The sequence below is a fragment of the Paralichthys olivaceus genome, chromosome 2 (assembly GCF_024713975.1).
Source record: "Paralichthys olivaceus isolate ysfri-2021 chromosome 2, ASM2471397v2, whole genome shotgun sequence".
NCBI classification, from domain to species: domain Eukaryota; kingdom Metazoa; phylum Chordata; class Actinopteri; order Pleuronectiformes; family Paralichthyidae; genus Paralichthys; species Paralichthys olivaceus.
Window position 1 is genome coordinate 23,696,716 of NC_091094.1, and position 27,481 is coordinate 23,724,196.

General features: G+C 42.8%; 1 protein-coding gene across 1 annotated transcript; it reads right to left on the reverse strand.

Moving 5' to 3' along the window:
* Window positions 1-9,046: 9,046 nt before the first annotated feature.
* Window positions 9,047-27,090, reverse strand: rybpb (RING1 and YY1 binding protein b). Its single transcript, XM_020086339.2, has 5 exons — window positions 26,897-27,090; window positions 26,124-26,249; window positions 11,440-11,883; window positions 11,251-11,349; window positions 9,047-10,935 (listed from the first exon to the last, which is right to left on the reverse strand). The coding sequence occupies exons 1-5, from the start codon at window positions 26,920-26,922 to the stop codon at window positions 10,686-10,688; spliced, it is 945 nt and encodes a 314-aa protein (XP_019941898.1). The 5' UTR covers window positions 26,923-27,090; the 3' UTR covers window positions 9,047-10,685.
* Window positions 27,091-27,481: the final 391 nt, after the last annotated feature.

The following is a 27,481-nucleotide window of genomic DNA, read 5'->3' on the forward strand; positions in this document are numbered from 1 at the left end:
AGTGAAGCTAAATGAGTTGATGATACAGCTATTTAAAACTATCGATCATCCCAGTATTTCCAGAATTCCAGCGCAGGGCCGACTTTAAACATCACAGTGCTTTATGGTTCAAGAGGAAATATGGCTAACTTCTGCTCCTGTCTCGCACATTGCCTGTTCTGTATCAAGCCTATTGATTTCCTTTTCACATAAAAGTTGTGGTTTCTTATCTGCAGATGATCAGCGCTTCCCACATATATGGACCTGGGTGTATTATGGTGGTCTGGGCTGGCAGAGAGGTCGACTTTTGTGGATGATGCCCATCTGTGTGAACCAGAGCAATTCTAGGATCAGACCTTTAGGGGTGCTCAGGCTCTAATAGCTCACAATAACAACTATGGTCTTCCACTCATAGTTTCACAGGAACACAAACAGTTTGCTTTGCCTCACAGCCTTCAAACCTCTGTTAAATCACACATTTGACTTTACAACAAGTAATAAATGTGAAGTTACAAACTAACTACTAGTTACTTTGCTATGGGAAATGGAGTCCAGTACAATAAATATGGGCCAAACAGATGTTGTCTTGGCATTTTAACTATGTGGTCTTGACTGTGTCCACTTACTCACCTGGTACGTCTTGCTCCTGCTGTCTCTCTCCTTCCTCTCCAAGTCCATCCTGCTCTCTCCCTTTCTGCACTGACACACAAACACAATGAGCTCAAATAAACCAATGACATAATCAGTGTTGGAAAGTTACTAAGGACATTTGCTCAAGCACTATACTGGAGTATGTGAGGTAGCTGGACCTTAAAGTATTTGTATTTTATTCTTCTACTCTCTAATGCATCTCAAGACAATACATTGTACTTTCTTATCCAACAGCCTTTATCTGACAGCTTTAGTTATTAGAGATTATAATTGCTGTAGGATGATGTGTTCCTTTAGCTGTTAGAAAAGCCTCCAGGATTAGCTGGAAATGCATGGTAAAAAGCTGAAACAGGCTTTTTTTTGTGACTACTTTGTGATTTGTCGCTTTAAAATGACAGCCTCACTACAAACATATGACAGAAGATAGAATATGATGCTTTGCTGTACATTAAAGCAGGCAACAGCATATAGTTTAAATGAGCGCAACCTTTAATATCTCCAGCTATAAAATGCAACATACACAATTAAGCTGCAGTATTACTCATCCAAAAACAAAATATAACACTGACTGGGAAAATTTTTTATTTGAAAACTTTAGTGCATATTGCTTATAATACTACACATACTTTTACTTCCACTGTAGTGAATCTGCAGTGAATGTCGTCTTGACTTGTTTCCTAACTGCTTCTTCTTGCTCTCTGTCTCTTCAGACTTCATCCTGTCATCTCTCCCTCTTAGTGCTGTCAACCAGATAATTTATAATCAAATAAACAACTTTATTCTAATTGAATACTGGGCTGCAGTGGGCAATCGTTTCAATCTGACCCTCTCACCTGAACCTGGCTGTTTCCTCTTATAAACAGACATTTCCAGTGAATAAGAGTTTGTTCAAATGTTGCAGTACATTGTCTATAAATGTACTAAAGAAATACCATAAAGCCAAACTCTAAGAATAATAAAAATATTGTGACTATATTAATTTGAATAATTTAGTGTTAAGCTAGTTTGTTAGCTACCAGTGTTCTGGCAGACGAGCTCAGAAAGCTTATATCAGCAGATAATGTCTAGTGAACTACGTTAGCTTGTGGTCTCTGCCACACTGGAGCTGTAATAAAACAATTTCTGATTTTAGAACCACCAACAATTTTCTCTGTCGGAATATTCAGCAGTTTTATTTCCAACTTACATTTGTTCCTATGTCCCGCTTTCAGAACAGACAAAGCTTCTTCTGCTACTTTAACAGCCTGGTTCTTATGGCGCCACAGCACCACCTGCTGTACTTGAATGTATAATATGACTTTATTCATAATGATTTTTAGGGCAGGGGTTCTTCAGCTCCCATTTAAGGGTGCCTGCACAAGCCTAAAAAGTTCCTAAGATTGCCCCTGGGGCTGGACCATGACCAGGCAGCAAGTAAACAAAAACTGAACACTTTAAACCCAGCAAACTGAACATTTTAATCACTCAAAGTTTTTCTTGTGATGTCCATATTTACATAAAAAAACAATTTGTCTCATAGATCTTCAACAAAAATGAGGAAAAGCTGCCAAAAACCCTATTAACAGGGTGAAAAACTTAGAAACCTCAGGGAGAGTCAAATGTGAGAGATAATCTTTGACAATCAATATTGCTTCTTGTGGAGCCTGACATGGTACAGTAAGTATGGATGATGGTGAGCTGTAGTCGTAGCTGTGCAACTTCTTAGGGAGCGAAGAGAGTTAGGCTACAGCTCTGGCAGAGATTGTGAAGCTTTGAGGAGATCTCGTCATGGGTTTTCTACCATTGTTGGTGAGCGGGGGTGCCAACAGATGGGTTGGGGAGCAATGCAGGTGTTTCATTAGAGGAGAAAGAACAGAAAGTAGTATTACTCATATTCAAATGTCTTGACAAGATCTATCAGTTTTATTTTTGCTTAGGATGTCCATGTTCTTCTAAGGTTAGATGGTAAGGTCATGTCGAGGGTTAAATGAAAGCGTATACTTGGCAGGATTGCTGACAAGACTGTTTCAATCATCATACAAAATGATGCATAAGAGGCTTTTAATGATTATTTCTATTGTAGCAGCATTGACTCATGACAAAGTAATTTGTTCATTGATCTATCTACTGCTCTGTAAGAATAGAATGACGACAACGGGGTAAAGACCAATGGGTTTGGTTGGCCAGACATTAATGTAGAATCCCCCGAGACCAATAGAAGGGGCTGGATGAGAAAAGCTGTGGGAATATGAAGACTCTTATAGTGAGAACGGCCACCACAAACAAATCTGCTCTGATGCAGAGATGCTTTGCTATAGAAACTTATACTGATATTCCAAATTGTGGAAGGGCATGGAGATTGCTCTCTAAGAGGTACAAGGCTTTTAACTATGAAGATGCTCCTGGCAGGAGGATGAGACAAGGTAGGAAGTCAACCAAAGAGTTGTAGAGAAACTAGCTTAACACATCTGAGACCGTGTTGAAAAAGCAAGGGCTACTTTGGCAACCATATGTGAACACTTTATACCAAATAGCATTGTTAGAGGAATGTGACATAACGTAGAAGGCATCTGTAATATTGTGCCATTTCCAAAAACTCACGACAATGTCAGCAGAGGCATAGAACAAAGAAAAGCTTTAAGGAATTTATTGAATAAATTTTTTTTTTTTTTTTTAAATATAACATTTTATACAAAATGTATACCTGCCACATTTAGGATAATATAAAGAGAACACTGGATTTAGAGCTGAGATGGAATGATGGAAAGATCTTACAGTGTGGTTCTTCGATGGAGAGGCGTAGTGTGTTAGAGAAGAACCACGGATCAGGTTAGGCGTTTATTCCCGGTAAACTGACGTCTGATTTGGAGCAGGTACATTACGGACAGATCTAGTCTATATTATAGTATAGTTATAGTTATATTTTCTGAATGATCATGGTTGCTGGTTTAGACAATATCACCAGAAGAAAAGAAAGAGATGAAAAATTGTATCATTAACATTCTTGTTTGACAATACTGACCATTTTCAGGATACATGTTGCATTGTATATATTTATTTTAGTGTTAAAGGCTGATTATTCATTTATCTCCATCCTGGGTGAAGGCTGTGGTCTTAAATTCCTCCATGGGCAGATATTTTATTCATTTATTTTCTAACATGATTAGGTCACAAAATATATATCACTAATAATTGATATGTACCAACATTACAGCAACATCACAAGATAGTACGTGAGAGATTAAAGATACAGTAAAATAAAGCATAGCATAGATAAAGCATTTCTTGCTTGGGATACAATGCACTAATCAGTCATTCATAACAGTGCTTCTTGGTTCTACCTATTGGATTTATATGTATTCTATTTATAATCTAAATAAAGCCCCAAACTAAATGTCCATTATTTAAAATATGTTATTTTAGAAGTGTCCATGGCTCTTGTACATAATTGTCTTTGTAATGTTCCTGTAGGGCAGAGGCTGCAAGTTCCATGTTTATCAGCACTTTGAAGTCCTCTTAGCCATTTATTTTAAATAAACAAAAAACTATTTTTTGACTTTCCAGTTCGTAAGTATGGTTCTTTTCGCAGATGGGAATGCCAGCATCTTTAAACTGTGTTACTACAGATTGTGAACCATCCATTTTATTTCCCAGCAAGCATATCAGGGGATACTGATACATCTATTTCCCAGAATTTCCTTCTATGCAGAGAGAATGACTCTTGATAAACAGCAAAACTTTACCAACCTGAGAAGATCAAACAACACAAATACATACATACACATGTACGTACATACACATGTATGTACACACACACACACATATATATATATACTTTGAAGTCCTCATATATTGCACCTTGCTTTTTATTTATTTAGCTGATTGATTTTTAAAAGGGTGAGTTCAGAAATGATAGCCGAGTAAGTGTTGAGGCTCTCCTTGTGTTGCAGGTAAACTTGGTCTGAGGTGACTCTGAACTCTGCCTTGGTTAGCTTTGAAAGTAGGATTGTTGATTTTAGAAACTATGAAATATCCCTGAAATCCAACCATGGTTTTCTCAGCAGACATCATGGCCTGTCAAAGAGATTTATTCAGATATCTTATTCATATATTTGAATGTTTCCAGAGTAACAAAACAGATTACCTGCTATAATTTGATTCCTATGGGAATCAGGAATTGTTGATGCAGGAGCCTCGAACCCATGGCTCGAGCTGGGACTATGGTTCCCATAATCCTGCGCGACTGACCAGGAAGCGCAGAAGCAGAGCCGGCTCGACAGTGTTGTTTGCATCTCGTGCGGGGGAGATAGCGCTATTTGTTTAGATTGAATTGTTGCATTCAGAACGTTAGGTGCAGATTTTACTCAGCAGAGGGACAGGATGGAAACTTCAGTGGGCCCAGGCGTGTCTCTCCTCCTCTTTGAGGGACAACATCTACAGGTGAGGGAGGAGCGCTGTCGGTGACGCTTTACAACCGTTTGTTCGGACTCGCGGAGTTTTTCTCGATTCAAGAAGTAGTTCGAGTCTTCCTCGTGGTTCAGGCCTGATGACTGAGGGTTGCGGGCGCACAGCTCTTCCAGGATGCGGTGCACGGGCCACAGCCGAGAGACGTGCGGGAGCGATGGTGCAGGCGCTGGACGTCCGAGTGAATCTCGAGGGACTGAGCCCGAGTTTCGGGAATAAATCGGACTTCTCCCCCGGAGGACCCGGACTCATTCGGATTGAGAGACAAGCGACCCGCGGAGGCACAACGATCACGTGGTCAACAGGTGAGCAGCTGACGCAGCTGCGGGGGCAATCAAAGGGAATGATGGGACATTCCCTCTGCTTAAATACACCGCCCAGTAAGGTGGGCGTGTATTATAGATGAGAGTAGAGCGTGAGGTATGTCACGTCCATCATGTCACGTGCTGGACGTCACGTGCAGCAGCGCAGCTCGAGCTGGCTGTCTGAACCAGCTCGCAGGTGTCGCTCCATTAATGACGTCTTCAAAGCAAATGTACACTCGTTAAATTTGGACTCCATCACATGAAATGTACATTTTATTTTCAGCTGCTCCTTATACCTTAGATGTGTATCCTTGTTACTTGGTTACATCATGCGCCTCTTCTGAGGGGGTAAGCATTCTTTTCTGCTCCAACGAAACCGAGTTGTAGTCAGTCATAAATGTTAGTGTTAAGATTGTGAACATGCAGTAGATGTCAAATTCACAGAGAAATGTTGTGAGTGCACTTTTATGAGCTGTAGGAGATACACAGTGTTTTCCAGTGCTACCGGGTCTCTTGTGTGTTTATGACAGGGGTATGATGAACTGTGTCTGTGGATGATATAAGATTTTCTTGTTTCTCATTGCTATGCAGGTATGTGCATTTGGTTCGTTCATCTTACATATAAAAACGTTATACTGTTGTGAGTATGCTCAGATTTAATGTGTGGTTAGCTGAATTTGATTTTTGTACATTTTATTGTCAAATATTGTCGTTTAAAAACACTTTAACTGTCTTCTAAAACAATTTATGGAGCGCAGCTCGCACTTTGCTTTCTTAGAGGAGGAGTATGGTGACCTGTGTCTGCTTGTTTTTCATTGCTATGCAGAGACCAGCCAGCATTGAATGAGCAAAGGAGCAACCAGTCAACTACTGGTGTCCGAATCCTTCATTAAGCACAATCACAGAACACAACGCAGATTAAAGTGAAGTTAACGGGTGTGCATACAGCCAGCAGAAAGACTGTTTAGGCACACCCTTTACAGCAGCCAGGGGCGGAGAGGAGACCAAAATACCCTGCTTTGGCTGAAGAACTACTGCCTATATCGTATTTTAAATATGTTAAGTAAATGAGCCTTTATGAAACTAAAATCCAGAAGAAGCTCACTAATGTACTGAAAGAAGAGAAGTCATTTCAATGCATGATCTTTACATTGCAATGTATAAAGGATACAACTGTGATAAGTTTGTATCTGTGTCTATTGCTCAGTCACTGGCAGTGATTCTGCAATTGTCACAAAAAAAAATTCAGAACTAAGTTTCACGAAATTTTGTGAAAGGGTGGGGAATGCCCGCTGGAATTACCCATTAAATATTGAAATGAATCCAGAGAAATGGGCGGATCCAGCAATATTTTTAAACACTCCTTTAAAAATATATATATATAAATATAGATAAATATATTAATTTTATTTATTTATGTTTGTTTCAGTGATTTCAACTTCATTGACAGGACAGTAAGTGTGAACTTGTGAGAAAATAAATAGGGGAGGACATACAGCAGGAGGACTCAGGCCTGAGCAAACCTTCTTTTACATTGCAACATAGGGCATCAGCCTTGAAGGAGTTATCTGATATGAAGGGGGTTGAGATATAATGACTATTAGTTCCCAATACAGGCTCTCGCTGAGGTTTCTACATTTTTTTCACCTGCTAAAAGAGTCTTTTTGGTAGTTTTTCTTTACTCACTTGAGGGTTAAGGGTAGAGGATGCCGCATCTTATTAAGCCCTATGAGAAAAATTGGGATTTGCTTTATAGGGTCTTGTTTGATTGAAAACTCTGGATGCTTCTATCATTAAACTTTCTCCATCTGTTGAGAGCCCACATCAGTCAAACTCCACACAACAAGTTTGTAGTGCAGGGAATGAACCCAAGTCCAAATCCACCTGAATTATTTCCAAAATATTGATGAAATTCAACCAGAGAAAAATAGTCTTTTTGTTTTGCAATGACAACCTTTAAAACACGAACTGCAGTCATCCGTCGGAGCTTCTAGGCGGCGCATTAGTGAGCTGCTAAACAGTCCCTGGAGGGAGACATGATTGAGAGCTGTTGTCGGTGTGAGGGCTCCCTCTTGTCGTGTCGCTGCACTGCGGAGGCTTCCTCTCCTACAAACGCACACTCTCCCTGGGACATCTCAATCAATACTCTGCCATATCCAGATACATACACACTTCCTGTTTGCAAAGTACATGTGTGCATGTGGCCAAACGGCATCAATGAAGAACACAGAGCAGCCAGGAAATAGGTAACTTTAACAATTTTATTTGTGAAAAACTACAAGCAAAATTCATAAATAGACATTTCTATTTGAAGCAGAGGAAAATGATCAGGTTAGCCTATAAGCGCAAAGTCGTGCACATGCCAGAAACATGTAGTATTTTAACATTATAAGCTAGACAAGGAGCTGTGATCTGCTGAAAATGCTGCATACATTTCCACACCAGGAACATAATGTGACCATTTCACAAGGGGAAACAATGACACATCATCTATAAGTAAAAAAAAAAAAAAAAAAATAGTAAAACTGGATTAAACAAAGAATGGATTATTGTACTGTCCCTACATTTTTTTCCCATTTTTATTTTAAACCGAGCAATAACTTTAAAAGCAGTGTACAAGACATTGTTATAGGAAGAATTGAGTTCGTATAATACACTTAATTGGAAATTCACGGTTAAGGTTATACAGTCATTAAAACAAGCATTCTATATTTGGGTCTCTGACAAACAAAGCTAAAAAATGTAACCATCTTTACACAGTAAATTAAGGTTACTGGTCGCACACAAGAACAAAACTGCTTGCGCGGAAAGGAAACAGGAAACATAAGACGTCAGCTCTGATGCCATTATTCATAGTGTTTGCTTTTGCACCTTTTTAAAATTCTATTTACAAGCAATAATTCATATACTCAGCAAATGGCCATTTATCAATAATTTAACAATGAATCCTTTCTGTGGGAGTACTCAGTCAAGTGAACGGTTGCAGATAAGGCAGGTGAAGAGATGGCTTTTCAGGCCCATTTCTAACAGATTGCATCACAAAGCAGGGTTTTATTCTCATTAAAACTCCGACACAACATTTTCCCCTTTTGACTCAGAGGTCCCACTTTTTTTTTAAAACTTCTATTCACATTGCTTTTCGTCACTTTGAACACTGATTCCATATTTGTATGCATTAAAGTACATAATTACAAAGATAACCATCAGTTTAAGAGCAGAACAAAAGTTATGAACGCACATCTCCTGGACATTGCTTACAACACAGGTGATTATCATCCATACGTGTGAACCTGCAGGGCTTTATTTTTTATGTCAACACAGATCAGATCCTGTCGCTCAGGAGTTTTCTGGGATGCATTTACCTCAACTAACCTGGTTTCTGTTGCTCTGGGAGCTTGTGTTATTCAGGGGCGGTGAACATGTGCTGTGGTGGTCCAGCAGAGTGAAGAGGAGATTTGCTGAGGCTTCAACCCAGTGGCACCAGACCTCTCCTCATCTTCCCACCCACTCACCCACACACACTCAGTCTGCTCCACATCACCTGCACGACGAGGCCATGGCCACCACTGAGAGCCGAGCCCGGACTTTTCTATTACTCTGCTCTGACCCTTCTCTGCTCAGATTTAGCCGTGCACAGAGACAAGTGGACAATAAGAACACCATTTACATGGATTATATTAGTCTTTATTTAAACTGTTATTCATCTCACACATTAGATAATTGCATTTCAAATTGTTATTCATCTGTCTATGTATCATGTCATTATGAAATTCCTTTGGTCCTTCAATAAATAAAACTAAGATATCATATACACATTTATTCTTTATACAATTTCATACAGGTAAAGGAAATTATGTTGGTCTAGTATCAGCTAATGTGGAAGTGAATTAAAACCCTTAAATAAGCCTTGCTGTTCTAAAAATTGAAAAGAGCAATTATGTTTTATTAACTACTGCAATATTATTTTTTTGCCTTCAATGACAGGAGTCTTTAAATTAATAAAAAAATAAACACAAGTCAATTGAATTGTCAGTCTTTGTAACTTGTTTGTGTCTTAGTACTTGTTTTGTGGGATTTATCAGGTTGAAAAAGTGAAGATTCAAAGTCGTCTTCAGGACCACAAACAAAAGAGAAAATGAACTTGTTTCACAACAGCTTGACACAACAGGTCTGTTTTTACAGTTCGATATGGTTTGACCAAGTGGAACTACGCGGAACCTTCCTTCAGTCACAACAGAATAAAACCGTCTGGCTCAAGAGATGAGAGAACAGCTCTACCTTCTGCCAGGAAACTCAATATTGAAGTATGGGATGCAGAAAAATATCAACAGCTTTTAGTGTTTTACACAACAGCCTACACTGTACAGTTAAGGACATAAGATACTGTATAAGAGATCTGCTATAGCATACTAAATCATAGACAGTCTAGTTGAAAACGTCAGGTGATTTTCTTCTGACGCGCATTGACCTGTACAGAACAAGCAGAGGGACCTGATGGAGGTCCAGACAGTGTTCAGAGTGAGACAGTGTTGTAGAGAAAAGTGAATGAGAATTTGATTCATCAGCACTTTGTCACATTGAGTGAATGGGCAAACCCAGATCTGCAAAACCGCTTCACAGTGTATCTAGCACCAGTGTGTGTGTGTGTGTGTGTGTGTGTGTGTGTGTGTGTGTGTGTGTGTGTGTGTGTGTGTGTGTGTGTGTGTGTGTGTCTGTCTGTGTCTCGAGTCATGTCCTATCATTTTCAAACTGTAAGAAAAACACCAGAGGAACGATCGATCTGCAGAGCTACACAGCAAAGCGTCAACATAAAAAGGAGAATATCAAAGTATACAGGTGCAACAGGTAATAAATAAGGGTAATAATAGTTTAAAGTTATTAAAATGATGGTGGTTATTGTGCCCAGCAAAGAATTCTTCTTTACAAAAACAAAAACAAAAAGTCGACTTGGCCTCACATCCACATACAAATATAAAACAATACATACAAGTGTCTGGATGCTACCGCAGGGGGCGTTTGGGATGGGGGCATTACTCTTTGTAGCCCAGCTCTCCTCGCCTGTGCCACGCGTGTCACCAGGAGGTCCTCGAAGCAGGGCGTTTGTTTTCCCTGACAGAAGCATCACACTGTTCCTCTCAGCCAACCTGATCCTCTCAGCATCCAGGGGTGGCTCATGGAATGGAGGCAGGGCAGCAATGGGAAAAGGTGAAATCTCTCCCCCTATGGGATCCATAGTGTCCAAAACGTGGGGGGAAAAGGGGGAGTGGCGCAGGGTGAGGACTGTGGGGAAGGAATGAGGCGGGTTCCTCAGAATGACTCGTCATGCACCACAGAGAGATCCCCTTTAGGCGTGGAGGCGCGGGACGAGCCCTTGTCCATGCTCTCGGAGCCGGAGCTCTGGTGCTGCTGTTCAGAGCCCGCGCTGGACGTGATGGTGGATGAGGACGTGGAGGAGGAGCGGGTCTTCTCCTTAAAGTCTGTTATAATAACCGTCACATTCCCTACGGTAATGGCCAACTGCTGGGCAGTGCTCCGGTCGATGTTCTTCAGTTTGGGTCTGAGGGGCACAGACAGAAGAAGAGAGAAAAAAAACAAACCTTAATAACCAAAAAGTTCAACCACAATATGTGTGTGTGTTTCGGCTGCCAGCACTGTGGGGGTGGTTACGCTGAATTGCTAAATTCATTGTGTGACACATGAACAGTCAGAACAAGTGTATACAAAGTGAGAGTGGGTGTTTAGTGTAAAAGATCATTTGTGAATCATCTGAGGTTTTCCCACCAGCCTGGTGCTTTATGAGTTGCTCTAAACGGAGGTGCTGAGAAGCCATCGATGTGAAAGTGTGTGTGTTGTGAGAGATGCTGCTACACACCTGGAAATGTGAGAGTTCTTGTTGGTCTTGGTTGCTGATTTTCCAGACTGTATGCTGTGTTTGTCGCTGGGCGGGCTCTGGTGGTTGTCTGATTTGGGTCTAAAAGAAAACAACATACAGAACAGGTGAGGACAAAACCAACACAAGGGAGAAGATCCAGAGAGATGAGAGCTTGACATTTGCTCTGACCTGGTCTTTTTGCTGCTGGGCTTCTTCGTGATGGCCGGGATGATGTCTTTCTCTCTGTCGGGTTTGTCTTTGATTGGCTGTTCCATGTCGCTCTTTTCCTTCTCATGGGTGTCTCCCTCTGGCCTCACGCTCTCTGGACGCTTGCTCTCCGGACGCTCGCCCTCCGGACGCTCGCTCTCCGGACGCTCGCTCTCTGGACGCTCACTCTCTGAACGCTCGCATTCCGGACGCCCCTCGCCATTGGCACGCTCACCCTCCGGACTCTCGCCCTCCACACGCTCGCCCTCCGCACGCCCCTCACCATTGGCACGCTCACCTTCTCCATCTGGGCGCTCTTTCTCTGTGCGCTCACTCCTCTCCCTACGCTCCTTCTTGGGTGGGGGAGGCATTGGGTACTGCTGAGCCACCTGCTGGGCAACCAGCTGGGAGTTGATCCGGGGTTTCCTGTGGAGGGAATCCAAGGCACAAACATGGATTAGCCTAATAGCAGAGCTGCGAGGTGACAGTGACAGGGTTACACGACGGCTGACAAAGAGAGGTGACTGAACCTAGAGGCCGGCTGTTTCCAGCTGCTGCTGAGGTGGCTTTATGCAGCCGCTTCCTGTTGGAACAGCTCTGTTTTGAGGGCTAATCTCATTAGTTCACTGCTGTAATAAAATGAATGCACAGGATCACAAGGTGGGACATTTGCAGCACGTCACTTAGGTCCTTTAATCTGATTACTGCAGGGTTGGCCCCATTCGTTACAGACTGAGATTCAGGCTGACATGGTGAAGCTGCTCCTCACACTGAGCTCACCAGAAACCACAGAGCCACTCTGTCTCCCCTGTTTGACTCATTTTCAAACACATACAGCAACAAACACAACCATTACCTCTTTTGAGTTTGATCCATCTTACTCAGCAATGACAATAAACGCCAGGAAGATTAATGTCACATGAAACTTTTAAAAGAATCCCATGGATTTCCTAAAACTGGCAGTTCACATGAATCTATCCTCTTCAGAAAACAACTTGTCTGTGGTCTGTCGACAGTGAACTGAGGCAGACAAGCAACAAGAGCAGCATCTAGCTCCATCAGCAGGTGAACAGGGCCTGATGTTGCGAGGTAAAAAGCAGACTCAAAGTCCAACCACCTGAGCTTAAACATAACACGCTGGAACACACGCAGGCACATACACACCTGCAGCATAATGGACACCAGCTGGCAGCATCTGGGAGGGAAACTGAGGACCTCGGGGAGAGAGAGAAGGATGAATGCAGCCTTCCACAGACTCAGACGAGACCTGACTGTAGCCAGCAACCTGGATAATCACAGGCCAGTGCTGGGCAATCATGGTGAGGACTAAACCAGAAGTGTGCTCACGCACACACACACAAACACACACTTGAAAAGATTAGCAGACAAGCACACAGCCTGGCATGGCTCGATGGCCACTCAGGAGACCTTTCAACAGAAAACACAAGTTATACTCGCTAGCTGAGCAACTCAATACTTCCAAAACCAATTTCAGTTTTGGCAGGAGGATCTTTAGTGATATTCCACCAGTGAAGTAAAGCGCTCCTGATCCTGAGGACTGCTTTATGAGGCCTGTGGTCAAGTAGAGAGTTATGAAACAGGTAGAAACTGACTATATGAGCTTCAGGCCAGACAAACAAGTGCTGGAAAATGAAGCTCTACAAGAGAAAACAAATGTTTTTTACTTTGCCGTAGGAGTGGGCCACTATAGAGAAGAGTTTAAAATCAAATGGGTGTGGCAAACACTGTCGAGGCTCAAAGCTGTGTCAGACTGATGATGTAGATGTCAGTGACTTGCTATGGAGATTGGTTTTTTTGCCTCTGTACTTAAATCCTCTCAAGTATTTCTGAGCTCACTCTCCAGTCCCTCTATCTTTTAGTAACCACGCACTTTAAAACTCCAACATTTTCTCCCTGGTTCAGACTAATTCTTTCACAGCTTTATCTGCTGTTCCATCGCTCATCCAGTGTCCTCCTGCAGAGGCTCATTACAGACTGAGAGAAGCTGTCCTTGAGGAGGGGGTTTGGTGGCAAAGCCGATCAGAGAGCAATCAATCGGGGCATAATAGAGCATCATGTCATAATGCTGGCACTACACTCCAATCAATAGACCAGCTGTGGCGAATGCAATGAGACTGTTGATGCAGTATCCATTAGCGGTGATGGTCATCTGGAGCCATGCGATATCTACCTGCTGCCTTTGTGTTAGGCAGAATTAAGCAGGTGATGTGGGAGCGAAACACCTCTCATCCCCTACATGACACTGTGGAGGCCCTGAGCAGCTTCCTCAGCAGCTCCACCCACAGTGCAAGAAGGAACGCTTCCGAAGGTCCTGCTGTCAAACTCTATAACACCATCCGAAATGAAAAATAAAATCCCACACAGCTTTTTTTCCTCATGTCGTTCGACTCCTACTATTTGCACTATTTCTAACAGAAATAACAGTTTGCAGATCTGTGTCAACTCCACATCACACTTTGTCTATGTCAAAACTTTGTTGTCCTACTTGCTCATGTAATCATCATTACTTCAAACATTTCTATACAAGCCACTACAGTAAAAGGTCTATACTATGTACATAATCTGCATTTTCTATTTAAATTGTTTCTACCTTAATCTGATCTGCCTGCTGCTGTAACAACTGAATTTCCCCAGTGTGTGGATCAATAAAGGTTTATCTTATCTCATCTTTAGAGCTGAATTTTAAGTACGCTCTGCGATTCTTTCATTTGCATAAGTGCTTCATTTGATAATTTATCTGAGTTTACAGTAGTGGACCTGTCTCCAGTACTGACACAACTGTTTGTCAAAGCAAGGTCATACTATGACAGATTTTATAAATGTATATTGAGCTGTGCAAGATATTTAAAAAAAAAGTCAAACTCATGTAAACTTATCAGCCAATGATTTCCCTGTGCTGTCCTTCTGCTGATACAGTCCACCCCATGGGAATCCAGGAGGTCCCTGCTGTTTTTTCCTTATCAACTGTCAACATCTGGTGGGAAACTGTCAACATGCAAGTGAAGCACTGTGACAAAGAATTCAAGGTTTGAGTGAGCAGTTTCAGCTACCTGAGAAAACAGCAGTGATCAAAGCTACCATAATGAAATGTGCTCAACCACATAAACCCATCAAGAAAAAATATTTGTGTCTCTAACCCACAGTCATGAGCAAACATACTCTGAACACATACTGCATTCAGCAAGACCAGAAATCTTTTTTTTTGGCAGTGAGAGTTGTTCGCCAAGGAGGTGGTGAAGAAGTGATTGACTGATGGATAAGCTCCACACCTCCTCCTGGAGCTGGGGCCCTGGTCAGAGCCTGAGATTTGTGTCAGGAGCAGAGGAAGAAGCGGTTGTTGGGGAAGAAGCAGCCCTGGTAGTTTAACTGTGATTCAGTGCCAGCAGTACGTCAGCCATGAGGTGCTGATGGCATGATAGAGCCAACACTGTCTTTGCCCCATTATTTATTTACGGACAAACATGGCTTTGCACAGCACTGCTCTGAAGCTCATTAACATGCCTGGAGATGGCATGACACCATTTGTGTATTTGAGTGTGTGAGTGTACACACCACCACTTATTAAACAGTGGTGGCCCTAAACAGCTGGCAAAAGTCTCCCCATGACTAAAATTAATTATAGCTCATATTTAAATAATCTGCACTTTGTTAAGCATGCAATATACCAATTATAACATTGTAATCCTAAAAAGGAATATTTTTGTGCAAACACCCAAATCAAACAGGAGCAATCTAGTACAGGTACTTCATTGTTGTTCCAGGTACTGGAAATGACACTGGGAGCAGGACCAGGAGTGAACCCCTGGGTCCAATTGCGAAAAGCTGCTCCAACCTTCAACAGCTGCCAATATATTCCTGGGGAATGCGTGTGTGCATGTGTGTGTGTGTGTGTGTGTGTCAAGTGTATAAAGCCTGCTGTTGAATCATTTCCCACTGTGGGGGCTTACAGCATGTTACCTCCTCTGCGCGCAACAATAGGCTGTGATTGACAGCTCCTCCTATGCTTGCCCCTCCATCTTCTAGAGGAAGGAGGGGTGCGGTGACTTCCTCCACAGGATGCCCAGAAATAACTATCATCATGCTTAAAAGCTCCTAATTCAGTCAGACTGACACCCATAGTTAGACTGCTCTGCTCAGATTGAACCATCCCAGGAACAGACACACCTCCGCCCAGCTGGTGCTCTGCTTCCCCGGCCATTGCTACGAAGCTGCTGCTTCAGATTGAACCATGTCTACAGACAACCAAAAACAATGAGTGTGAACACGTCATGGAGATACAGAGCAAGAGAATGAGTGAGTGATGGAGGGTGCGATTGAGAGGTGCAGGAAAGCCCTCATTAACACAGCTCTTTTATTTGAAGCACCGTGTAGAGGACAAGCAATTATTTCCTGCCAGTCTGAGGGAATGCAGTGACAAACAGCTGAGTGAAGAGGGGAGAGAGAGAGAGAGAGAATCAGAGAGAGGTTGAGGCGGCCAACAGACAACTGTCCTACACAACCATGGTGTACCCACTGAAGAGCTCCTGCTATTACCATCACCCACTCGCTCATTTAGACTCTGTATATAACACAGTATGAACGTGGGGCCTACTCAGTGGCATAAAGTGCTGTTGGGAAACATGAATCCTCTATTCAAGTGCGTTCGCCAGTGACCTGCTGTGACCTCCATCACGACCTCTGCCTTGAACACATCCCTCAGATCCAACATGTGAGATTGCCATAGGGCTAATGTTTAATCACAACACCACTCTATGAAACACAGTCGACCATGTAACTGATGATCTATGTGCACACTTGTTTTACGCCTTCAGTATTGTGTAGAAACATGTGATATCTGCCTCCCCTCCCTAACAACAAGTATGGGGGTTGATGGAGCAGAGGCCAGAGCTGCCTGCATGGGCTGCCTCTGGTTTGCTGACCAATCAGAGGCATTCATACATGCATATGTATGGTCTATTGTTGTATGGTTAAATGCTGAATGACTGGAAGTAAGTCTGAGACGAGCACTGCACTACACTACCCCTGCCTGAGACAGTTCAGTGTACATAAACAGACCATATGGCGAAATAACCTTTCTTCGATAGAAATTTAAGACATGTCGTTGTAACATCGATAGAACTCATCCCATCCACGTTTTGACGGATAACACTATCAGCCAATGTTTTCTGCTACGTTCATTGTTTTAGCCGTTTTCCACCGTTGAATAATTATAACCAGCTCTGCTTCAGGACAGACGCTCATTAAAGGTCCGGTCCTCCTCTACTGAGTCTCATGTCGGAGCTTTCCTCACTCCCCCTCTGACCTGGGCTCACTTTACACAAAAAATAAACACCATCACTTAAGTTATTAGGACAAATACAGGACTGATGTTAACTTGTTTGTTTGATTCGCTCCAGAGTTTATGAGATACATGTTTAAACCACGATCCGGAGTCATAATCCAACATCATCAATTAACAACTATTTTAAAATACAGGACAAGATGGTGAATATCGTATATATTACCAGTTCATGTGTGAAGAGGGACAGAGACGTTCTAAGTGGGAGTGATTAGAAAACATCTGTTGTTGATCAGCTGAGTAGTGCGCCTCAGTGTAGTGGCGCTGATGTAAGATAAGATAAGATTGAACTTTATAGATCCACACACCAGGAAAAGTCTGTTGTTGCGGCAGCGGAGACATCAGAGTGAGGTAGACAAGAGAATAAAGAAATATAAAAAGGCAATAGAATAAAAAAAAAAAATTCAAATAAAACAGAAAAATGCTGGGTGTGTACATTATATACACCTTTTCACTGTAGTGGTTTGTATGAAGTGCTATAAGTGCTGTTTTGTGCATAAGAAAACCCTGTTAAAACTACTTCTGCTATATAAACACAGACCACTTACAACTGAATAATCATTATGGAGAAGGCAGTTTGTGGTCCTGTTGAAATGCATTCTGTTATGTTGACAGACATAACTATTTTCTTATTATTTTCCAGGGTAATTAATGACACACCTCTTTGTACAATGCAATCCACTTCAACATCACATATACTGCAGCCTCTAAAACAATCAGTTAATTCAACACCTTTTTAACACAGATGCTCACATATTTGAAGGAATGTTGTAATAGACTGCATTAGTGTAAGCAAGGTGTTCCTAATAAACTGAGGAGTGACTGGACATTCCCTATGGGCAAATTCTTGATCATGTGAGCCTGACGTGACTGAAGTGGTGTTGTCACCTCAAGCCATCCATGGGTAAACCAATCTGTGTGAGTGAGTGTCTTAGGGAGGCTGAATGAGGATAACACCCGAAGAGCAGCCTGGGGCTATAGTGCTCCTCAATTCATTCCCACTGCCCACCAGAGGCATTAAGCATTCATTCTTTCATCCCTCCCTTCCAGTCAGGATTTTGAGGGCTCAATGTTACTGTCACTTCTCCCCCTCTAACCACTTCTCCTTACCCTCCTTGTGGGGGTCTTTGGATCATTTCTATAGGTATTCAGCATTTTTTAGCAGCAGTGGCAGTCTGGCCGATGGCCAATGCACTAATGGTTGTGTGGTTAAAAACTCTGATTATAGCACAGTATCCAGGTGGCCCTGCTGGCAGTGCCACTGTATTGATGAGCAATACTTGGTGCCGGTCAACAAGCTCCTCTGCTCTTTTCTAATCATTCAGACATTGAGCCGATTATTATAAAAACCTGCTGAATTTACATTTATGTTCATGATTAAACAGGGCTTCGTTTTCCTGCAACAATGAAGTTAAAACACTGTGTTGTGTCATAGCCTGGGAATAACCTCTCTCCTGCCTGCAGGAGTGTGTTTCGGCTCGTCTCTGTCACTTACAAAAACAATCACATGTATTTTGTTATTAATCGTTGTTGTTAGATCATGAATCCAGATCGTTCCTGTCACTTTAACCCTGATGTCCTGGCTTTGCATGTCACGTTTAGTCTCTTGTTGTGTGAACTGCATGTTGGACCTTTTTTTAAATGTGTCTTGTAAACTCTAGAGTGAATCAAACAAACACAAAGTAAAGTTCAAGTACTCTTCAGATCCTAATAACCAAATTAGTGTTGGTGTTCATTGTTGGCATGTAAAGTGAGTATGGTCAGCGGAAGGATAGGTGAAACACTGGGTATTCTGTTTTGTATCCACAGCTAGCTCTCAGAAAGCATCTACACCTTACAACTTTTTCTCAAACAAAAAAAGAACACATTAGTCAGGTATGGCATTTATTTCCCACAGTATTGAGAACTGACACTGCAAGACACAGTGAAGGAATCAGGGAAATCTGAACTTTTCAGCCACAACTGTGAACCGTATGCACCATGACGGCCAGGAGTGTGTTTATCTGCTTCTCCTGACAGTGTCTAGCTATCTGAGGCTTCATCCACTGCTTTTTCAACTTTTTTAAACTAAAATGATCTCTCTCCCCATGAGCATTTCAGCTTTATGTAAGTTTTAATTCCCTTCCATAGTAACACATCTGAAAATGCATAATAAATGACAACTCATACAAACTGGGCAGGAAGCATTTGGTTGAAAAGACCCAACCAGCAAGTGATTGTGAGTCTACGTCTGCGTGAGGATACAGAATTGATGCATTTTCAAAGGAAAACGTAGTGGGATGAATGTTGCTTGAGTTTTACTACATTTGAGTGGGACAGAGCAAGAAGAAATTGAGGCATTTAAAGAGAAAATGTGTAAAAGCCATTTCATATTCCCAACTCCCAACTCTTCCCATTCCATGACAGACCTTTCAGGCTGTGAACTGCCTGGCATCGGGCAGACTGACAGTGAAGTCACTGCAAAGGCATTAAGCATGTATAAGTTACTTCCATCAGCAGCACAGTGTGACATTGCTCAGTATCACTCATTTGTTTTCCTCCTCTCTATCGCCTTTCCATCATTATGTCTGTCTTCTTCCCAGCTCTCTCTTCACTTTCTCACTGCACATTATCCCCCTCCTCACCGTCGCCCTTCCGTAAATCCTGCCGGCTTTAAGTAGGTCTCTTCTTCACCTCTCTTCACCCTCTCTCCTGCTGCTTGCCTCTGGTGTGCATGAGTTATCCGTCAAGCAGACACAGTCACTCTGTCTTGCTGCTGTCCACTCAACACAGCCTGGTTTGAATTTATTTATTCAACAAATCATCCTGCAGCACTGTTATAGGTTTGTTTGCAATTGTACAAAAACATCTACTGAAATCAACCATTCATAATCCATTCTTTCATATTGTTATATGTTTAATTGCAAAAATGTCACAAAGGTTCTAAATAAAAGAAAAATAACCACATGTGAAAAGGCGCCTTTCATTTGATGAGAAATGATTGAATATGCAATGAGAAATGGGTCCTTCCATGTGGTAATTTTTTAACTATCTAACTATTAACTGACATTAGAATAAATGAGCTATGTAGTTTGATGTAACCAGCTGGTCCTATATCCAGGACCTCAATACCAATGCTCCACCTCCTGAACACTATGACATCACCATAACAGTATGGCAACATCTGCATCTAGGCGATTTTGGGTCCATTTTTGTACAGTGAGGGAAAGTGGGGATGCATCATTCATCCTTGTAGAGCCAATGTTCTACACAAGGGGCACAACATAAAGCAAGCAAACAGCAAGTGGGACACCTAAGACAAATCAAACGTTAAGCCAGTATTGACTAACTGTAGCCAAGATTCAAATTTACCAAACCAAGTTTTTCTGGATGTTAACTTCTCAATAACATTCAGTCTAGCCGTGGCCAACTAGATTTGAAACTGGACCGAGGATCAATAGCATGAAAATGCTTGAAATTACAAGGAACATTCTGGTTCTCATGTGTAGCAAATGGCACGCTGAATGCTTCTGTTCTTTCGCCATGCATGGATGGTGGTGCTGGTAGAAACAGACGAGGCTGTCCAGTCACCCCCTCCCTGGGTAATGATGTGCTTCACTCTGCTTTAGCCCCTGGAGACTCTTGGCTGAGTGAGCACATCCTCCTTACAGCCATCCATACCCCCACCCCTTCCTTCAACACACACACACATAAATGTCCACACGCTACACTCCTCTTTGTCGCTTCACCACTCTGTTTCTTTCCTTGTCCTCTTTTGCCCTCTTCCTCTTCTGACTCCTCAGCTCACTGTGACTGCATGCTTAACAACTCCCTCGTTCCCTTCCTCCTTGTCCTCATATGCTTTTTCCCCTGTAGTTTTCAGAGACGATTCTCTCTCTCCCTCTCTGTCACACTCATTTGCTTGCCTCATCTTTTTCCTGAATGGGAGGAGCCCCGATTCAACAACTCTCCAAACATTTCTCTTGTTTTGTCAGATTGCCAAATTGGCTATTGTATTTAATCACTCACACTGCCAAATCCCATGAAGTAATTAAGAACTTTTAAATCCAGCAATTAACGTAAAGATTAGGGCTAACCGCTCGTGCTTAGGGTTTTAGTGCAGATGCTGATAATGCTGGATAAGCAAAAGCAGTTTCCTCTGAGCAGGGGCTGCTGTGGGGGCAAGGGGTGGGCGTGGAAGTGCAGATAAAAATTGAGCGCCAGCATGTCCCTCTTATGTAATTCCATTATCCAAGACAATTTGCCTTAATGTGACAGTGGGAGAATCCACGGATTATAATGACTCTATTCCATCATTGTAAAAGGCACGCACAGACCCACACACACACACACACACCCACAGACAGCAATCATTTTCCAATAATTGTCTAGTCTCAACAAACTGAGAATGAGTGAGATGCACTTTTACTTTTTTTGCCCGAATACTAACCCCATCTTTATGGCTAAGCATCCCTTAGCATCCATCCATTCTGACTCTACTTATCAATCCTGCTTCAACCATTCATAATCTGGGGATTTATGAGTTGCCCATATGGTCTCACTGTAAAGCCACAGACTAAATGCAAAACACATTTACTTAAGCACATTAACATCTGTAAATATCCACTGAGTCATGGACAAATGACAGTAACTGCCTATGGTTGACTTATTTAAGTTTGCCACAGTGATCACAGCATTTCTCCTGGGATGTAGTTGTAGCGGTGGAGATGAAGCACATGTGTGCGAAAATTCTTTAGTGTGCTTACAAAGCGCACCCTGCTGGGAGGTTTCTATGCATCTGCCGGCACCAGAAGGGCTCTTGAGGCTTGAGTACATACAGATCATTTGCACACAGTAATGAAAAGAGGAACTGTCTGTCTAGCTAGCTAACAGGCATTCACTCTTCCAATTACTCATTGTTAGCTGTTCTTTTATCCAGAATTCACTTGCATTACCACACCGTTGTGTTAACATTTAAATGTTAATTTACTTAAATGTAATGCTAGAATACACGGACAACGTTCATTTTATCGAATCCCATCCAAATTATATGTAATGATAACAAACATCTGTGAGGGAATCTGTATACTGTCATTGTGTTTAACAGCTTTTGCTTATTACAGTGGCCTTCACGCAAAGTAAGACCCCCAAATGGAATACCTTGTGTCTTTGGAACAATCACATTTGTTTATGGCACAGATTAAGTGCATAATTCCTTGTGTGTTCCTGTCAAGTGAGTGTGTTTGTTCTAATTCTCCTGAGTGATACTCCTGTTAAATTGCAGAACTGTTTTCCCTTCTGTGAATGATAATCCTAAATCTGTTGTGAGCATCGCTCGCTTAATTGTTGACACCTGACTGATGCTTGTTGTTCTCAACATGGTGCAAAGTGTTTCATTCACATGCTTTACTCACAGGCGTGTGAATTGAAGTGGATATGAAGCATCCATAGAGAAAATTGTTGTCCTCTCCACTCCTCACATTTTTAAACCCATTTAAACCTTTTCTACTTGTCTTATTTTTAGAACCTATATAAATAACCCATATATATCATACTGCTATATACACAGTATATCAGTTGTACTAATGTATTCATTCAAGCCAGAGTGCTGGATTGTTGCGAACAAGTGAGAGACAACCATTTGTTCTGTTATATAGGGCACAGATGGGAGCTACTTGAAATGGTTGACAACAGAGCAACAGTGCACAGATAACAGCGCAGCAGTCAAAGACTGAGGTACCTCAAGACTTCCTGTGATCCCCACCATCAATCAACTTTAGAGGGCTCCTAATGGTTTCTCCCTGGGCCCCGGGGCTGCCAGAGGTGCATACCAAACACCACCACAAAGCAAACTGATGTACAGCAACAAGGTGTCACGTTCACACAGTGATCAGGTTCAGATGCCAGAAACATTTAAATATGATAGCATGCGCCTCACAGGGGATGCCAATACGAGCCCTTCTCTAATTACCAAAGAAGTCAGCACTGAATGCAGAGGCTGAACACTTTGGCTACTTGGACTTGTAGAATAGCTGCGAGGTCAGGTGCAAAAAGCAAAGTGCTTTCTTGTTTAAGAGTCAAGAGTGGCAGAAGCTAGATTTAGCCTACTTGGGTATCATGTTACATCACTGAGCTGGACTGGGTCAACAGGTTCATTAGGCTGCACTCGGCTGGGGAGAGTGGGGCCTCTCTCCGCATGCTGATGCCACAGCTCTCGTTAACATATCCTTGCCTCAAGTAGCACAAATCAAAACGGCACGATCCACAGTTATCTAGCTTACCTACCGCTAGTAGGGGACCAGGTGTGATTCAAGTCTTGTCAAGTGTAAGAAGTTATATGAAATTCACCATGGATCGTGTTAACAATGTGTTTTCTCCACTAACACCTGTGGAAAAAGCTAGTGTCTCAGCAGTCCTGTTCATACCTGGCATTAATAAGCGTCTTGGATAACCCAACCACAAGTGAACAGCTCTAAGCACGTCAGTTCATACCTCCCATTAGAATGCGTCACCATGTGCTGATCAATATGCAAATAAATTCACATTTTCTGTTTGCAAAAACAAATGTGTTTTAAAAGGCAGGAGGCAGCAATGCACTTCCTGTGCCTGTCTGCTGGAAATTATAAGAATTACAAACAATGCAGACCGGATCTATTCCTTTGCATATCTCGGGCAACCACGACGCTCAAGATATTGTGCACACTAATAATACACTGCAACATTTGCATCCACAACAGGCCATATGCAACCCAGGCCACTGCAGAAAGTTGTCTGAGTGATCTGAGGTGAGCCACTTGTGACTGGATCACCTCAGACTAATACTAGAGCAGACTGTAAATTATGGATGTATCGATCGTAAGGGGAAGGAAATATTCATCCGATTTAGATTTCACTTAAGTGAGGTAGGTAGACCCTTTATGACTCAAAAGTGCAGCTAGAAACCACATCAATGCGCTACTGTCTGCTGACTGCAACCCAGTATTTCTGCTGCATACAATTTGCAGCAGCAGCCTGCCAGAGGGAGAGGAGGGGGGAGAAAAACAGAAGTAAGGGAAAGGTAATTTAACTACCTCACCCTAATGTTAAACATCAAGTTAGATATATTTGTTATTATCTATTGATATTCATGAATGCACACAACACCCTCCTTCCCAGAAAGGCCATGGAGCATGCTGGGACAAATAATGTAGGTCGTCACATCACTACTGCCACCTGTTGTACCAGCAGCTTTTCCACAAAACATGAATATGTAACTGATCATGTTTTTGCACTAAACTTCTGCAACATCAACATTCTTCTTACTACAGTCAGCTGCTACAACCGATACTGGCTGACCTTTGTCCCAGGACACAGGAGAAAAACAGCTACATTTGGCAACTGAGGGAGGAGCCTGTGGAACTGGCTTCCACACATTTACACAATGCAAAATAAGCTATTTGAAATATACCTTCAATTTAATCATGTCACAGTGTCTGCACAAGCCAATACCTACACCTATTTCTCCTGTAGCACAAAATCATGGCTACAATTGACAAAAGAGGTGTTTCGACTCTGATCGGCAGCGAGGAACTCTAATTAGTGAACACACATGTCCTTGTGCATAAAAGCACATTCAAAGCAAAGCATCAGAAAAAAGCAGCAAGGCAAACATCCACACAGTGTGAGTGTGAATCGTTTGGCTCAGAGCATGTTGCTTTGTCCCATGCTTTGCTGGAACACATCACACAGTAAAGAAAAGACAGCTAATTAGTACTCATTAGAATAAGAGGCAGCCCCACAACTATACAATTGCATTAATCAAAGGTTAACTTTTCAGATCAAACAGCGACGTGTGACAAACACTCCAGTGATGTCATGTGCTCCAATTTACAAATACAGGCAACTGGGCTGTTGCCAAAGCACAGTGGCAGGATGGCTACGACACACTTATCTCTGCTTCCTGCTTTCGCGCAGCGAGCTCAGCCTGCATCATCAGCTGTGGTCTTAAGCTACACACTGCTGGGAAAAGCTCATAGGGGGAGGGGAGCCACACAATTAGGATTGAGCTGAATCTTTAGGATTCTCAGTACACCAGCGCCAAGTGTGCTCTCCTCGTTTTTGCGGCTCACCAGGGGCATCAGCCGAGCCACTCATTGTCAAACCACAGCTGAAAAGGTTAGAGTGCAGGGGACTTGTCAACAAAACCACAAATGACTCATCTATCTCTCCACTCTTCAAAAAAACTGGTGACACGAGCAAACAAACTCACACTGTGACACACACAACTGATCATCAAACACCTTCCCCAGAACAGAAGGAGGAGGCGTCCGTATGCAACACAACCGAAAGGGAATCCTGCATGATATTCAGGTTACATGCTGATTTCATCTCAGTTTCCCATAAGACGCTGTCATTGAGTGACATCATAAAATTTTGTCTGAGTTGAGCTCAGGGGAAATGTACCAGCCGCCTGTTACTATAAATGCCAAAATGATTATTCTGAAGATTACTGTTACAAAGCACATTTATGGCAGATTTAAGTTTAAGAAAAGATTAATTAGCGCTTCATATATGTTAAACAATTGAAAGAAAAAAAATATATATAAAATACATTTTTTTTTTTTTAAATTTTTTTTAAAAAGTGAACCTCCTCTAAACACAGTCACGTCTGGTTGGGTATGAATTAAAATACACAGCAGAAGAGAACTATAAAAAACAACATGTGGCTCTCTGATCCAGCTTACAAACACTTTTCCTGCCCTAAGAAATACAATCATTCCTCCACTGTGCAGCAGCTCCAGGCACAATAAATCTTACTTGTCAGCCCAATCTATGTAGAAAAAAACCCCTGCACAATCCTACAGGTAACTGAAATGCCCATGCATGCATGCATTCACCTCGTTTCACTCCATGGAAGAAAAAAAAAGAGGAGCAGCCAGTCCCTCTCGCTGTTGCTCTTGTTGATGCACTGTAGCTGTACAGCCATCATGAAGTATGGTCCCTCTTCCCCACCCCAACCCACCTCACCTCCCTCCTCTCTGGCTAGTGAAGCAGCCAGTCTACCTAGACGAATGCACAGAGGCAACGCAGTGCTTAAAACACTGAGGATTCATCCAGACATCGGCTGAAGAAGATGTGTGCTGGGGTTTTGGTTGTTTTTTTTTTTTTGGTCAATCAACAAGTCCCCGTTATCTCGCAGACAAATAAGCTGTCGATCAAAGTTGTCATTCCCATAAATTGCGATGCAACGCTGCTGCAGCCAGCCAAGCAAGGGGGGGGGGGGGGGGGCTCAGACTGGAGGGGAGAGAGGGGGAGAGGGGGAGAGAGGGAGGGAGAGGAGCTACGTTACCTTGTGGATGTGCCCTTCCTCACATCGCAGATGCTGCATTTAAAAGCCTCGGCGGTGTTCCTGAAGGTGCACACGCTACAGTCCCAGTAGCCATCGTCTGCGGTCTGTTTGGCTTGTCTTTTTGGCCTTTGCAAAAAATAAATAAATAAATAAATGACACTGTCGTTAAGGTCAAGTTAGTTAAACAAAATGCCAACAACGTTTCTCCACGATTTTACACGAACGGTGGCGGTGACAAACATAACCTGTTGTGCGATTTATAAGCTACTCTCCTGCACAAAGCATGCTGCTGTTGTCATTAATATTGGGTTCGAGTCCCGGTAAGTGGAGCTCCTTGGTTTTGAACGTGTCCCCCCTCCTCGGCGGCGGAGCGGACGACCATCCACACCGTCCGATTGTATCGCCAGGCTACGAGCTAGCAGGCAGGCGAGCGTTGCTAAAAAATTCGGCATCGACGCTTAGCATGTCGGCTAACGAAACCGATATCACACCGTGTCCATTTCGACAGTGACCCTCCGAAAGGCTTCACGGAGACGGAAGAGCGTTCCGGGGAATGCCAGGCGTCTCCGCTGAAAAAAATCCCTTTGTCTGTTAAGTGACTGGGCTGCGAGGGGAGCGAGAAGCCGCCATAGTGACTGCACTATTCTAGCTAGCTGTGGCATACCAACTGAAAAAGGGAGAAACGATCCCCGTGAAGCGGAGAAACGCATCCGAATAACGAGCCGCGAGGACGCACGGAACGGCTCGAAATCGACAGCGGGCGGTCGCATTACCTGGTAGGGCTCTTCTTGTCGCCCATGGTGGAGAGTGGTCCTCGGGAATAAGAAGAAAAAGGGGCCTCCTGTTTAATTGTCAGTGAGTGTAGTAGGATCCAGATCGAGCCGCTGCTGAGGCTGTTGGCAGACAGGCTCCACTCAGCGCTGGCTCCAGGCACCGCACAGCGACTGACTGCACCGCACCACGTGGACCGCGGCCGCCCAATCACAGCGCGCCTCGGTTTAAAAGTCTGGATGGTTATTTAGTGCGTGTTCTAATGAGCGATACTCGAGATTCTACACAGACTTCTCCTCCACTCGCTCACACGTCCACGGCCAATACGTGGGGGATATTTAAAACACATAAAACAATAACATCCGAGGCAGGTGGAGATCTGTGGAGGAGAAACAATCTGAAATATAAATGGAAGAAACACAGGAGCAGAGTTCCAGCTCATTTTAATCAATACATCACATCACTCCTCATTTTCTTTAAGATTCTACTGTGGCTCAGGAGGTCGAGTGGATTGTCCACTAACCAGAGGGTCAGAGATTCGATCCCAGTCTCCCGACAAATAATACACCACAAGATTCTACTGGGAT